The 13,281-nt window shown below is 38.4% G+C and overlaps 1 protein-coding gene across 3 annotated transcripts in view; it reads right to left on the minus strand.

The window, feature by feature from the left end:
• The window catches only part of FGD6 (FYVE, RhoGEF and PH domain containing 6), a 73,182-nt gene that overhangs the window by 32,144 nt on the left and 27,757 nt on the right, over positions 1-13,281 (minus strand). For all 3 annotated transcript variants that reach the window (XM_084206510.1, XM_084206509.1, XM_084206511.1), the window contains exons 3-6: positions 12,025-12,172; positions 9,271-9,338; positions 9,148-9,178; positions 602-753 (exon numbers count right to left, since the gene is read on the minus strand). In XM_084206510.1, the coding sequence (XP_084062636.1) occupies positions 602-753; positions 9,148-9,178; positions 9,271-9,338; positions 12,025-12,172 (399 nt within the window). The remainder of the gene's footprint in view (positions 1-601; positions 754-9,147; positions 9,179-9,270; positions 9,339-12,024; positions 12,173-13,281) is intronic.

The following is a 13,281-nucleotide window of genomic DNA, read 5'->3' on the forward strand; positions in this document are numbered from 1 at the left end:
TCTGAAACACCTTAGTTGGCACACATCAACACACTAGTGTGAGATGACAACCACTTAGTACACAGCCTTTTAAAAAGGGTCTTGAACTGTTTGAACGCTTTAGTTCAAGGTGAGAAAAGTCCTTTCCCATTGCAGCGCCTTTGTCAGTGGCTTTTGTACAGCTCCACCCACCAGGGGTAACTGAGAACGGTCTTCAAGGGGATTGTGGCTGTCAATCAGCACTGTGCCTGATCAGCAGATCTAAACTACCTCTAAAATGCAAACCAGTCTTCAGAACAGCCTCCTTTTCCCCTAATGAAATCAGTGCACTTATCATGCTCACGCAGGGGCCAGAAATTTCAATTAAAAATGAAATTTCAAAGAAAAACTGTGATGGCTACAAAAATGTATTGGCATGCTTTCTGGACCTTTTGGGATGCATCTAAATGACACAAAGGCACATCTAAATGAAAAATAATCTCCTATACTTTCAAAAGTACATTCTGACATTTAGTAAGGTACACGAAACACAAACAAGAGTCAAACCATGATCACAGTCACATAAGCCCCCCCCAGATAAATTTCGACATCAAAGGAGTGGAATCCCTTTATTGATAGTCACCAGTGAGATAATCGCTCCTCCAATTCCCTCAGGAGGTCCCGATTGAGTTCGTAGAGCTGAGGTAGGTAGTAGAGGATCTGATTGAGGATTCTGTCCTCAATCACTGGCTTCCCAAGTTGCCTGGAGGCATGCGCCACAGCATCCCGGAAATCCTGTGGAGTACAAAGAGGACAGAAAGCCCCCTTGCCATCAGTGAACAGCTTCAAAGCACCAACACTGAGGGTGCAAAGGAGCTCTCCTCACAGACATTCCAGGCACTGCTCCCTATTATCAAAGCCGAGGCAGGTACCATCTGGGTTGTTTTTCTGCAGCTTCCATTTACTCCCCTGGGACTGCCTTAATCCTTTTGGTTTGACACTGGAACTTTACCTTTTTGGTCCTGTATGCATAATATAGAAGGTGTTCATTATTTTTACAACAAGCCCTTAAGAAATGTGTTAGAATTACTTTTGAGGACACTAAGGTGGGCTAAACGAGGCTGGTATCTGCAAGGTTACTAAAGTAAGTCAGCCTAGAGTGTCTTCTGGCAAACGTGTAAATCAAAAAAATAAAGCTTTTATATCAGCTAACGCAATCATAGTATCTTAAAAACCATCCTAGTGTTCATAACTCATCTACAAATGCCATTTTGGAGGGCAAAAACTAGGGTCAAAAAAATTACTATATGTAGCAGCTCTTCTATATACAGGGAAATTAACATCTAATGAAAAGATAGTGTAACAACATGGGAATCACAAGATTTCAAATGTCAGCAATGATCAAAGCAAACACTGACTGGTACCTTTGAGACATTTACAAGGGAGGAGGAGCACCCTACTTACTCTTGAAGGATCTTATAGCATTTTTATGCTATAACCAGCTCCCAACAGGACACAGCTGAGGCTCATTGGTCCTCATTAAACTATTCAAAATTAAAATCTTGATCCCACACAAATCAGCATTGACAAGATTGAAACTCAGTATCCATTATTCAGGGTATATTTCCAATTCACAAGCAAACAAAACTTTCAAGAAGTTCAGCAATCTAGCATTTTACTTGAAAAACAACACTGTCTTAACTGACAAAAAAGAAAATATAAATTATGCAGTGTTACATATTCCTGTGTCTCACTTAAGTTTGGGCAAAAAGAGAATTAAACACCTCTTTTGGAGTTTGTAGTTCGTGAAACCTAATATCACACGCATGATCTGCAGGTATCTTGAAAAAAGTAACCAACAAAATGTTCTAAGAACAGTAATAAGTTATATTTTAAATGTGCATGAGGTCCATGCCTGTCTTTGGAAACCCGTAGGGTCCTCAGGTTGAGGAAAAAAAAAATTAATTCCCCTTTTCCCCCCTCCCTAGGTCTACTACTACAGCTCTTATTAGCTATCCCATCAGTCCAGCATCTGGCACTATTTAGGGTCTCTCAAACTGAAGCCTCAAGTTTCCCCTGCTCTCCCTCCTCATTACGTCAGCTCTGGAAACGTGAGCTCCAGACACGCTTTCTTGCTTTTTGACCCTATGGGTCACAAAGGCCGTGACTGGGCAGTTCTGACAAGAAACTGAAACGAGATACAGGGCACTGGCTGTAACTGGGGAAGGCTGAGAACTAAATGCAAGGGAGTTAAAAAACAGATGGCGTTATTCATATGGAAATGTTCTGGTCTACATCCTCTGTGCAGACTAGTGACACATAGGTTAACTACCAGCTGCATCTTATAGGTTTTTCTGACCCTGGGGCATTGCTTAACACTGAAATGATACATGGAATTACAATGGCAAAAGCTCAAATGAGGCATTCTGGAGAGCTTCATGCAAAATGCATCATCATATTATGATAATATTCTTCCCTCACCCCCAATTGTATGCACACACAATGTACTGTATGTATTTTGCCATAGGATGAGACAAGAATTTTTTTGAATGTCATAAGGCAACTTGCACGGTTTTGATGAAAAGCAAAGCAGCTTTGTCTGTACCGTAATCAACAACCCAGGCTTTCCCCTGACCAAACAACAAAAGGAGAGCAGGGAGCCAGGTTTAGGCACCACTAGATAACACAGGAACGTCAGCTGTAGTTAAGAGCATTTATTTAACTTCCAGATAGAGCATTCAAAGAGTCTGCAGGGCGTTTTCCAAATACAGATTTGGTTTTTCAACTAGCTTGACCCAAAGTCCATCAGCTTCATTATGGTTTATAGATTATGTCATGAAAGGTTCTATCATTTAAACAGCCAACCAAAACTTTACTTCATCAAACCCTATATCCCCTTCCCCAACTGAGTAAACTGAGGAAGTGCTGCAGAGAGGGAATACAGGGAAAAAAGATAAATTGAACCTTTCAAATTTCGAAAGCCTGCAGAACAACAAGAGATAAATTTCAATGCTCTTTTAAAATATTTTTTTAAATTATCTTCATTACTGACTATGCATTTGTCACTGTAATCATATTAAGATTTATTTTTAACCTGGCAGTGGGTGTGAAGTAACTGTCATGCCAAGTTCATCTTGAGATAAACTCAAGAGCTGAATGCAGAGAGCACATGCCTGGGGATCGGGGGTGGGAAAGAAAAACAAATGTAACAAGGCTGGAATTACCAGTGTTTATACTTGAAGGTACTGGCCTTCTGAGAAAGTAATTTCATATCCAAAAGGCCAAAACAAAGATCAGGTCTATTTTAATTACCAGATATAAAATAGCTAATTTACAAACTAAACCCCGAAATGTCATCCCAAGGGGTGGAAAGTATCCAGATGACAACTTTTAATGCAAGTAGGTGAATGACTTAGAAATTAGAAACTGCAGTAAAAGTAACTTCAAGTACCAGCACCTAGCTCCCCCTAAATCTAAATCAGTTCACTGTTAAATAAAAGCAGAATTGCTCTTGCAAATAATATATACTTTCCTCTGATATCTGTACATGTCTGCATGATGTGATTTATATTACAAACATATTTAGCACATTGTCCTATATATAAAACTGCTGAAGAGCACTGCTTTCATCAGCCTGTTCAAAGGCAATCACCTAGGTTGTCCTAGAAATTATTCTGTTTGAAGCAATGCAGCAATCCATTACAAGTGAATGTTAAAGACAGATTTTCTAATTAAAAAAGTATCTTTCAAATACTGAAATCTTACTCATTAAAAAAAATCTCCAAAAAAAGAAAAAAACAAATCCAAAAACCAACTTGCCACACTTTGAAATCAATGTGCTTATTTCAGTGAAAAACATTTGCAACTCTAGACATGGTTCATATGCTGCATGACAAAACCCAAAATATTATGCTAGTTATGATAAATCACCCCAGCTTCTTACCAGGATTTTTTTTTTCCTTTCAGAAGTGGGGAGGCTATTGTACATTTTTTGAAATGCTTGTTTACAGTTTCTAGTTTTACATGATATTCTGGTCCAATAATAATCTTCTGATATCACTTTTTACTGATTGGGCAAAGCTAATTGTTTTCACACAGCTCCTTCAAGAGGACAGCACACATTGCCATCCCTGGAATGAACTTTTTTTCCAAACCAGAAACAGTTTTAGTCTATGCTAGGCTAAGACAGCCTCCCACACTGGGTACTTATCCACATGAAAATCTACTCTAGGCATATTAAAGGCTTCTGATCACATACTGTTGCTGAATTATTGTCTGATAAAACACTTCCAACTTGAAAATGTGTAGGAAATTCTATTTATCCTGTTGGTATACACTCCCCTTATAGCTGTGGAGTTTTTTAACAGTATTTGAGGAGGTTACCATCATCACTGCTTTTGTTTCCTTACACCATTCCTTCAATCCAGCTTCCTTAAAGAAGCAAAAAGTTGATGTCTGATAATTCTAACCCTGTTCTGGATCACCTGCAATCAGCCCAGGCACCTCCCCTCTGCAAATGCCCTGACTCACAATCTCTCAGTTCTTCCCATCAGAGGATCCCCAGCCCACAGTGATCTGCCCCTGTCAGTCTAAGGAGTAAAGGACAATTTTAGTTGTAAATCAAAAGAGGTACTGAGCAGACTAAAACCTTGCTCAGATGCTGACTGGGTCAAGTGCACCTTCAGGTACATAACAGTTGAATGAAGATAATTTCAAATGGGTGAAATTAAAACTTCTTGCCAATTTAATAAGAAGAGAAAGTATTACATAATCTAAACATAGTCACACATTTTATTCCTCACGCTTCAACCAATATTCATCTTAGATCTGTTCTCCCAGAACATACCATCAGCAAAAAAAAAAAAACCCAAAAAAACAAAACACTGAAGAACAACTCCCCCAGCTAAATACACCTGCAGATAGCTCAAAGATCAGTTTAATTTAAGGAAAAAAGGAAAAAAAAGCATGTTTGCACTTGGGTGGTTTTCAAGGAAAACACAGACATACAGACATTCTATGGTGAAGGAGGAGGGAGGAGGAGGAAGTTTCACAACAGCCAGGCTGCTAGATGTGACAAACTGTAAACATGACTGCTTAGCAATACAGCAACAGAAGATTTCACAAATAGATTATTTAAAATATAAATAGGCACTCCTAGCTAGAGTCAGACTATTAGCCATAAACTGCTAAGTTGAACTACAGCAACTATAGTTAATCAAGACTATGACTCAGTGTGGATCATATTTTTCAAACATATGCCATTACTTTTGGAAAGCTGCCACACAATTCCACACCTTTTGTCTCAGGTAATAAAATAATTTTTAAGCCCTTAACAAAATAATGTATTTGATTTTTTTACAATAATCCATAATTTGACTGTGGCATATCCCCAGAATGCTATTTCAGGCAATAGGCTGGGTAGTAGAACAATACTTCCTTCTAAACTAAAACTATTTTATTATCTTCTTAGTAAGAGGACTACAGTTCCAACTCATTGTCAAATGTCTTAGCAGCTCTAAAGTACTTCAGAGACCAAACATTTATCAACATATTCACCTCAGGCTGGTCAAATATTGAAATTTTGCAAATGGAGGAAAAGGAGTTGGATGTTGAGAGAATTTTTCATGGTCAAACAGTACATCAGTTGTAAGCCAGGACCCAAAGCCAGAACTTTGCTCCAAAGGCCATAGCTATTTTATTTTCCATTACATTCTTCTTCCAAATCTACCATGAATTATTTTTCATGGTAATGCTTGGCTACAACTGACATCAGTTTATCTATATATATACGCAGATATATAAAACTATATGTAGTTTTATATGCAGAATTTTGCCATTTTCTTCTGAAAAATGGTAACATTAAACCAGAATTTTTCACTCTCATGTCTCTGGAAGGACACACAATAGAAAACTATGCTTGCCCTCTTATCTGCCTTCTGCAATAAGAGGTTGATCTTGTGGCTGCAGAAATGCTAAGAGGTGCCTGCTGACAAGCTCCTACTTACTTGGGCTCAAGAGTCCAAATATGGACAGAACAGGGGTCTAAGTCAGAAGCACAGATTTAAAGGCTAAGGCAAAAGCCCACAGGCTTTTACTTCTCTAAGAAGTAATCTCAAAAAACCAAGTTCCTCTGCTGGACCAGAAGCCTTGCTGCTTATACCAAAGCAGCAGGGAGGAAACAGAATCAAAAAGAGCAGAGGGTTTTGGCAAAAGAACAAAATTCAGAACAAAAATGTACAAAAAAATGACAACAAATAGCCACACAGCTTATCCTCACAGTACCAGGAAGCTGCTGAGGAGGTCCTCTCACTCATGCAGAGCAAACCATCTCCAAAGAATCCCACAACAAAGAAGTACAAAGGGCACCAATCCTGCCTTACTCCTTTTTCCAGGAACACTGGGTGTTTTTCAGGCACAGGGCAGCTCAGAGAGAAGTGATAAGCTTGTTTCCCTTATGTCACTTGCGTTTTACACTCAGCTCACTGTTTCTTTTTTCTGCATGTGTCCTTAGGAAAAAATAGTACTTCTCCCATATTCTCAGCCCTGGATCACTCTCAGGAGGCAATGCATGAACCATGTCATAAATGTGCATACAGAAGAGGTAGTTGGATTTAAGATCCTTTGTTTCCAGAAGTTTCTAAAAGCATTATGCTGGAATCTCACCCCAAAGGAGCACTAACACAGTAACAGAAACAGAGAGAATTCAAGATTACATCTAATGTTTGATTACATCCTCAAGCAAACCCATTTGCTGAATTTGTTTGATACTGTGTGCTGTGTGCAAAGCCAGGTGAGTCCCTTATCTTTGTTATGACCAGCTTGTTTAGTATTTACAGAAGTATCACCAAGTGTTTATAATTTTGCAGTGTGTCTTCAACAGAAGCAGTCAGATGTACTTGTAGTGTGCCACAGGGTCCATACAGGCTGGCACTCTGGTATCTTGGAAGAACTCTTCCACTTAACTTGACTTTGTCAACATAGAAGAAAAAAATGCTAAAAAATTTCAGTGGTACTTGTAACTAGTTTGCAGTCACATTCCTACCTCCTCAACTGCTTTAGATTCCACTTCAAAGGCTCCAAGATGAAGGAAATTAAAAAGCTTTTCCTTACATCAACAGTCCTCTTCCTTAGCACTATGTGATGCATTTAGCTGACATTGGTAAAAAAAAGAGTATTTTTCATTTTAGATCATTGCTATTGGAATTAGTCACTAAATTTCAAGTGGAAAACCACTAATAGATGGCTCAGAAGGTGCAATGCAGCATCCCTCAATAAGCCAAATCTTTACTATGGGTAAAAGAGCCCAGTCTGGGGGGAATCTAAGTTCTAATTCAGAAATTTGTCAGAGGTTGCTTGACTGGCTGTTAGTAAGCCAAAGTGGTCAGTGCACATGAATTCAAAAGGATAATTTTATCAACATTAAAATATTATCCATAAGACATATATTATTAAATCAATTGATTTATTAATGTGTGTGAAAAGGAAACAAATTCTCAGGCATACCACTCTGTGGAAACAAAAACTGTGTGTCTGCAACCTTTCTCAGCTATGGCAGTTCTTATTTAATGAAGAATGTACACACACAAAGCCTCAAAACCAGTGCCCTCTCTGACAAGAACACTCACCCAGGTACCTGCTGCAGGCCAACTGACAAGTTAAGGACAAAGTATTTCCTAAACTCCTAGCCTAGCATCCTCCCTGTTAGACCAGGCTGAACACATGTTGATTGTCACTGCTAGCCAACAAAAACATTTCTAATAGTCTCTATGTTGCAGCTAGAAACTAGTGGACTGTCACGAATAGAGTTGCAAATTATCCATTAAAGGAAAATGGACACATCCTACACCACTGCACATCTACATTGTGGGGACAGCTTTAAGTTTATCCCAGAAACTTCCTAAGCTCTCTACTCTTCCCTTTTTCACATTGCTCTTCTGCTTGCCTGCATCCTCCTTACCAACACTTTTTTCCAGTACTGCACATATTACCTAAAAATCTGGTACACTGAAAAGCAAAGACAGCTTTAACAAATAAGTTAAATGTCTGAAAAATATGATAATTTAAAATGACACAGCTTAAAACTTGCCTAGGACAACTCTTTCTTTTGTCAGTATTTAAGATTAAGTTCAGTATTAGAAACCATGTTGACTATAAATTATATATTGGCTGCAACTGACTGAGCCAGCTCATAAAAACCAAGCTTGAACAGAATCAGAAAAACAGTTACTAGGAGGAAAGCAAAAGAGGAATCAGCAAGAGATGTGGTGAGTTTTTTGTTCCCTGAAAAAAAATCCCTGTATTACAGGACTGTATACAGCCATATATAAGAGCCTTTGTTCCCAGTTTCACAGAACACACTTCTCAAGGGACTGAGACAGACCAATGCATCTGTTTGCAATATAACCACTTCTTTTGCCCAAGGGAAAAAACCCACTATGTTTGCACTTAAGAGAGTGACAAAAATGGTACAAACACATATCATTTCAAACTTGACAGAAAAAACGCCAAATAGAGATAAAGGAAATTCATGAAGAATTTTTCTACTATCACCTTCACCACAGCATGTTTTACAGATTACTGATCTGCACAAACACAGATGAAATACTTAACCTTGGCTGTGTACAGCACATTGCAGGTACTACAATCACAGCTATTATCAGAAAGCAAATGTCTTGTCAAGGAACTGCAGCCTCACAAAAATACACTGCCATGGTGATGGATGCACCATTAGAACTATTAGCTATTAATTGGAGTACTTCAAGAATGTACCATTTTATTGTACCATTTCTAAAATAAATTGTTCCTGCCCCCTCCACCATTTAAGGAGTTATTCTAATCAAAATCTTTATTTTTGGTGCTATGTACATATTTATAAGCCAGTACAAGCTGGCTTATAAATATGATTCTGATTAACATGGAATTGAGATATATTAAATTTTCAGTATTCAATACCCACACTCAGCTGGAAACTGCATAAATTATTAAGGAGATCAAGAAGAAACCACCAAAATATTCATCCATTATGTAAAATATGAAACATTAAAGTACAGCTTAATTAGATTAATTTTTATATTTTGAATATGTAGATGCAGCAGAAAAAAGGCACAATCACTACCATAAAGCCTAAACATAAAACTTTAATAGATTAAACAAATAGAAGAGGAAACTGCTTTTTTTTTAAGTACTTACAATGTGTAAGAGCTTTAGCACATCCACAAACCTATCAGAAAAGCAAGAAAAAGCAAACAGTTACATTTTAATTGCCCAATTAAAATAAATTGAGTAGTTATTAAGTATAGCATTGACACTTACACCTTCTCTGAGCTCATGATCTCCTTGGCAATGTGGTAAACCTTTGTTTTCTTTCCAGCTGCCTTACCCTGCAAATAAAATTACATGTTACACTATGCACCTACTAAAACTATCATAAAGATCATTTCCAGCTATTAGTTCCTTAAATTCAATGTAATTATTTGATAGTTACTTCTAAGAAAAATACTTTGGAATCTCTTGGCTTTGACACCTTCTGGTTTTTCAGGATCTGTGAGAAAATCAATTTAGCTCATATCTGGAAACAACAATATTAGCTAGGAGCAGCCTTTCAGCCTGTCAGCCTTTTCTTTTAATTATTACAGGAAGCACTGAAGCCCATAATGAATTAAGTTCTAGCAAACAACAATTACTGGTTTAGCAAAAGTACTATAGTACAGGTACTATTTCTATCTTACTTGATTCTTTTCTTCTGATTAATACAGCAACAGTAATATCTGCAGTAAACTAAAATGTGTTTCAGGAATATCTTAAAAGACATTCACGTTTTCTTCAGTGAAAAACAAGATGACAGGAGAAAAAAAAAACAGAAAAAAAATCCCATTGAAGAGAATAGCCAGTTTCTGACAATCTACTAATGGAGCGCAGCTGGAATGCAGAGCAACTGTACTCTAAAGATACAGATATGTGAGCCTTGTCATCTGCCTCAAACACTGTGGAGATGATTTTGGGTCTCACATGCACATCTGGCTTCCAAAAAACCAGTGGCACTGTCCAACCTCAGACAGAGATAATAGGTATAACAAAGCAAACGGGGCAGGGACTGGGATGCAAATGTGTTTGCTACACAGTGTAACTTCCATGTAGGATTTCCCGCAGATGGAACACCTTTCTCCAAAACAGCTGTCATGGTTTGCCATATGCTTCTCTGCTGCCAGCTGTCAGCACTTCTATTGCATATTCAGGCTTTCATTTTAATGGGCTGCAAAGAAAGAGAGGATGAGGAGCCCTAAAACATCACAGGATATACAACTCAAGTGAGATGAAGTCCTAGGAAGGCTGCATTGAATGTGGTAGTACAATATGGGCACTAAAGTGTTTATTTGGAAAATCAGGTATCAGTGGCATTTTATCCACAAAACTTTGGTTCATAAGCACCAATGTTACAAGATTTCTCTGAAGATTTAGTTCTTCTTGAAACCTATAAGTTAGTCTCAAGCGCTGGAAAATAAACCATGGAAGAGATAGTACTCATAGGTTGGTTTTAATGACAGTGTTGCACTCAAAATAAAAAAAAAAAAATCTAACTTTCATTTTTTCATTGGAATTTAAATGACACCATACCTAATTACTGAATTAAAATTAATTTCTAAATTAAATGATTTTGTATAACACCAGATACGTGCAAAATACATTATTTATTTTATATACGATATAGATAGACATCTGCACACAGATTTGGAATTTTACTTATGAAATTAAACTTATTTCCAAAGAACACTGATATCTATCCAGTGTGAGTCAATCACATTCAGGCAAGACTGTAACACCTATTCTCAGGCCTCTGTGCCTATTTAGAAAGCACAGCTGACACACTCCCTGCAAGACTGAATTCACAAGTAAGTCAATTATGCAGGTATCTGCCATCAATGTAGATGTGTCAGTTGCAAATGAGATGAAAATTAGTATTTTGAGAACAAGATGCTACTGCTAAACAATTACAAAATGCAATATCACAACCCCATTTGAAAGACTTTTCACATACCAGCTGGTGCTGAAAGGGCCACTTTGCATTTGCTCAGACAAAGATACTCTGGCTCTGAGAGTCTCTAACGGGCGAACCAAAGGGATACAAATAAGGCTCTCCGGCACAACACTGGAAAGAAGCCCTGTAAGACCCCTAACAGATACAAAGCATCAAAACAGCCAGATGCTTGCAGTAAGGAAAAGTGGAACAAGCCCAGCTGATGAGCGATGCAGAGACCGCTTCATTCTGCTCTGCAGCTGCTCTCGCTGTGAGGAAGCTGGTTGTTAATTCCCAGCTGCCGCCGCACGTGCCGCAGGCAGCTGAAGCAAGCGGCAGCAGATGCCTCACAGCAAGCGCTGAATTACTCCCTACAACCTGCCTGAGAACCCTCCTCATGGGGACACTTTCCTGTAAAACTCCATTGTGAAAGGCTGAGGGCTTTGCAGAGGCATGCAAGGTAAGCCAGCTTCTATGCAGGTAAAGTCTTGTTTAGTTTCACAGGAACAAGCTTTTCCGCGGACTCTTTCCCTTTCCCAATTTAGTCCTCTCATTTGGTTTAACAACATTCAGGCCCAATATGCCAAGTCTTCTCTTCCAGCACTAAAAAGTTTCGTTGGGTTTTTCTGTTTGTCTTGTTGGGGCTTTGTTTTTGTTTTGTTTTGGTTTTTAATTATTTTTAAAGAAAGGAAGCAGATATAACTACTATCAAAGGAAACAGCTGCTGGGACTGGTGCTGAGGAGAGGCACTGGTCTAGGGGCAGGCTGGTTTCAGGGTGTCCGGGGCTGAGAAGTAAGAACATGGGTACTCCCAAAGGGAGGGACAGGACCCTCAAAACTTCATTCCATTCAGAGTAGTTAACACTGTCCTCCTCTTCCTCATTTGAAGAAGAAATAAAATTAAAATAAGGAAAGTCACTCCAAGATGGCACTCAGAAGCTCAGACCTCAACCTCAACAGGCGGTTTACATTTGAAACTATCCAACACGTTACAACTAATGAAATACTGCAAGAGTGGGGAATAGCTTCAGAAGATTAAGATAAAAAGATACCTGTTTATCTTCTTGAGGATCAGTCTCCCCTTTACTGGAATCAGAATTTGTGTCATCATCTTCATCAGAACTGTTCATGATATCTTCTTCGTCTGACTGAAGATCTCCCATTACCACATTGGGATGATCATGGTGTTCTTCTAAGGACCTAATATTAAAATATATACATCATACTTCATTTATGTAAAGAGCTTTCTGTTTCACCCCACAATAAATTATCTACTTGGTATCAGACACCCTGAAAACAGTAGTGGGGAGTCTGAAGATTATAACAGTTGGAGGCTTTTCCACACTGGACTCACAACTCTGCAATATTTTATATATGCTAGTATTGACACAATGCTCATTGACAGCAAGCAAAAGCCACAGTACCTTTGGAGTATTTTATTATTCACATCCATCAGAGTTCGCCTAACAACAAAGTCTGATAAATCTATTCCCTTATTGCTATGTGCATGTATAGAGCAACGTTTGTACTGTGTGCAGGATAAAGAAAGATTGTGTGCAGGATAAAGAAAGATCATAGCCATTTTGCTATCTATCTCCCAGCAGCAGGTCTTGTTCCAGATAGGATACTCAGGCTGGAGCTTTCTTTATGAAATTATAGATGCATGTATACATACAGGCCTGCTTCTCAATGCATATGCTAAACAACTGCATCAGTGACAGCAATATCATAACCATTATGTCCAACAACTCTTCTTAAAAGCAGGAATGCAGAATCTTTTGCGATTAAGAACACACATCCCCCAAAAACAGACACCTTTTGAAGAGCTGTCAGAGCTAAAAAACAACCTTGTTCTGCTGCTGTACAATCATTGTAGAGGTCTCTTTTTCTTAGCTTCAGCCATGTTTGCAATACAGGAATTGCATGAGACAGGCACACAATCTCCTTCCTCTAACTAGTCTTGACAACTTCAGTAGAGATTTAAGAAATGCAATTCTAGAAGAAAATAAAAAAGGGGGTAGGGAAAGATAGATAGGAAAACAGACTAGAGGAAACAGCCTTAAGCTTTTGGAAAGTTACATGGAAACACACCAAATCTCTGGGTTCCTACTTTTAATCGTTAAAAATATCTAATAATTTCCAATTACATTAAAGCTATCTAAAAATCACATAATCTGTGTTCAAGGTCTGCAAAAAGATGCTGGGATGCCACAGATTTATTTTGACATGAGCCAAAACTGATTAGCTATCCTGCAAAACAAAAAGTAAATCCAGGAACCCTTGTCCACGAGCTGCTGCAGCCACTGGGC

Source organism: Fringilla coelebs (genome assembly GCF_963513975.1).
Source record: "Fringilla coelebs genome assembly, chromosome: 5".
Lineage (NCBI taxonomy): Eukaryota > Metazoa > Chordata > Aves > Passeriformes > Fringillidae > Fringilla > Fringilla coelebs.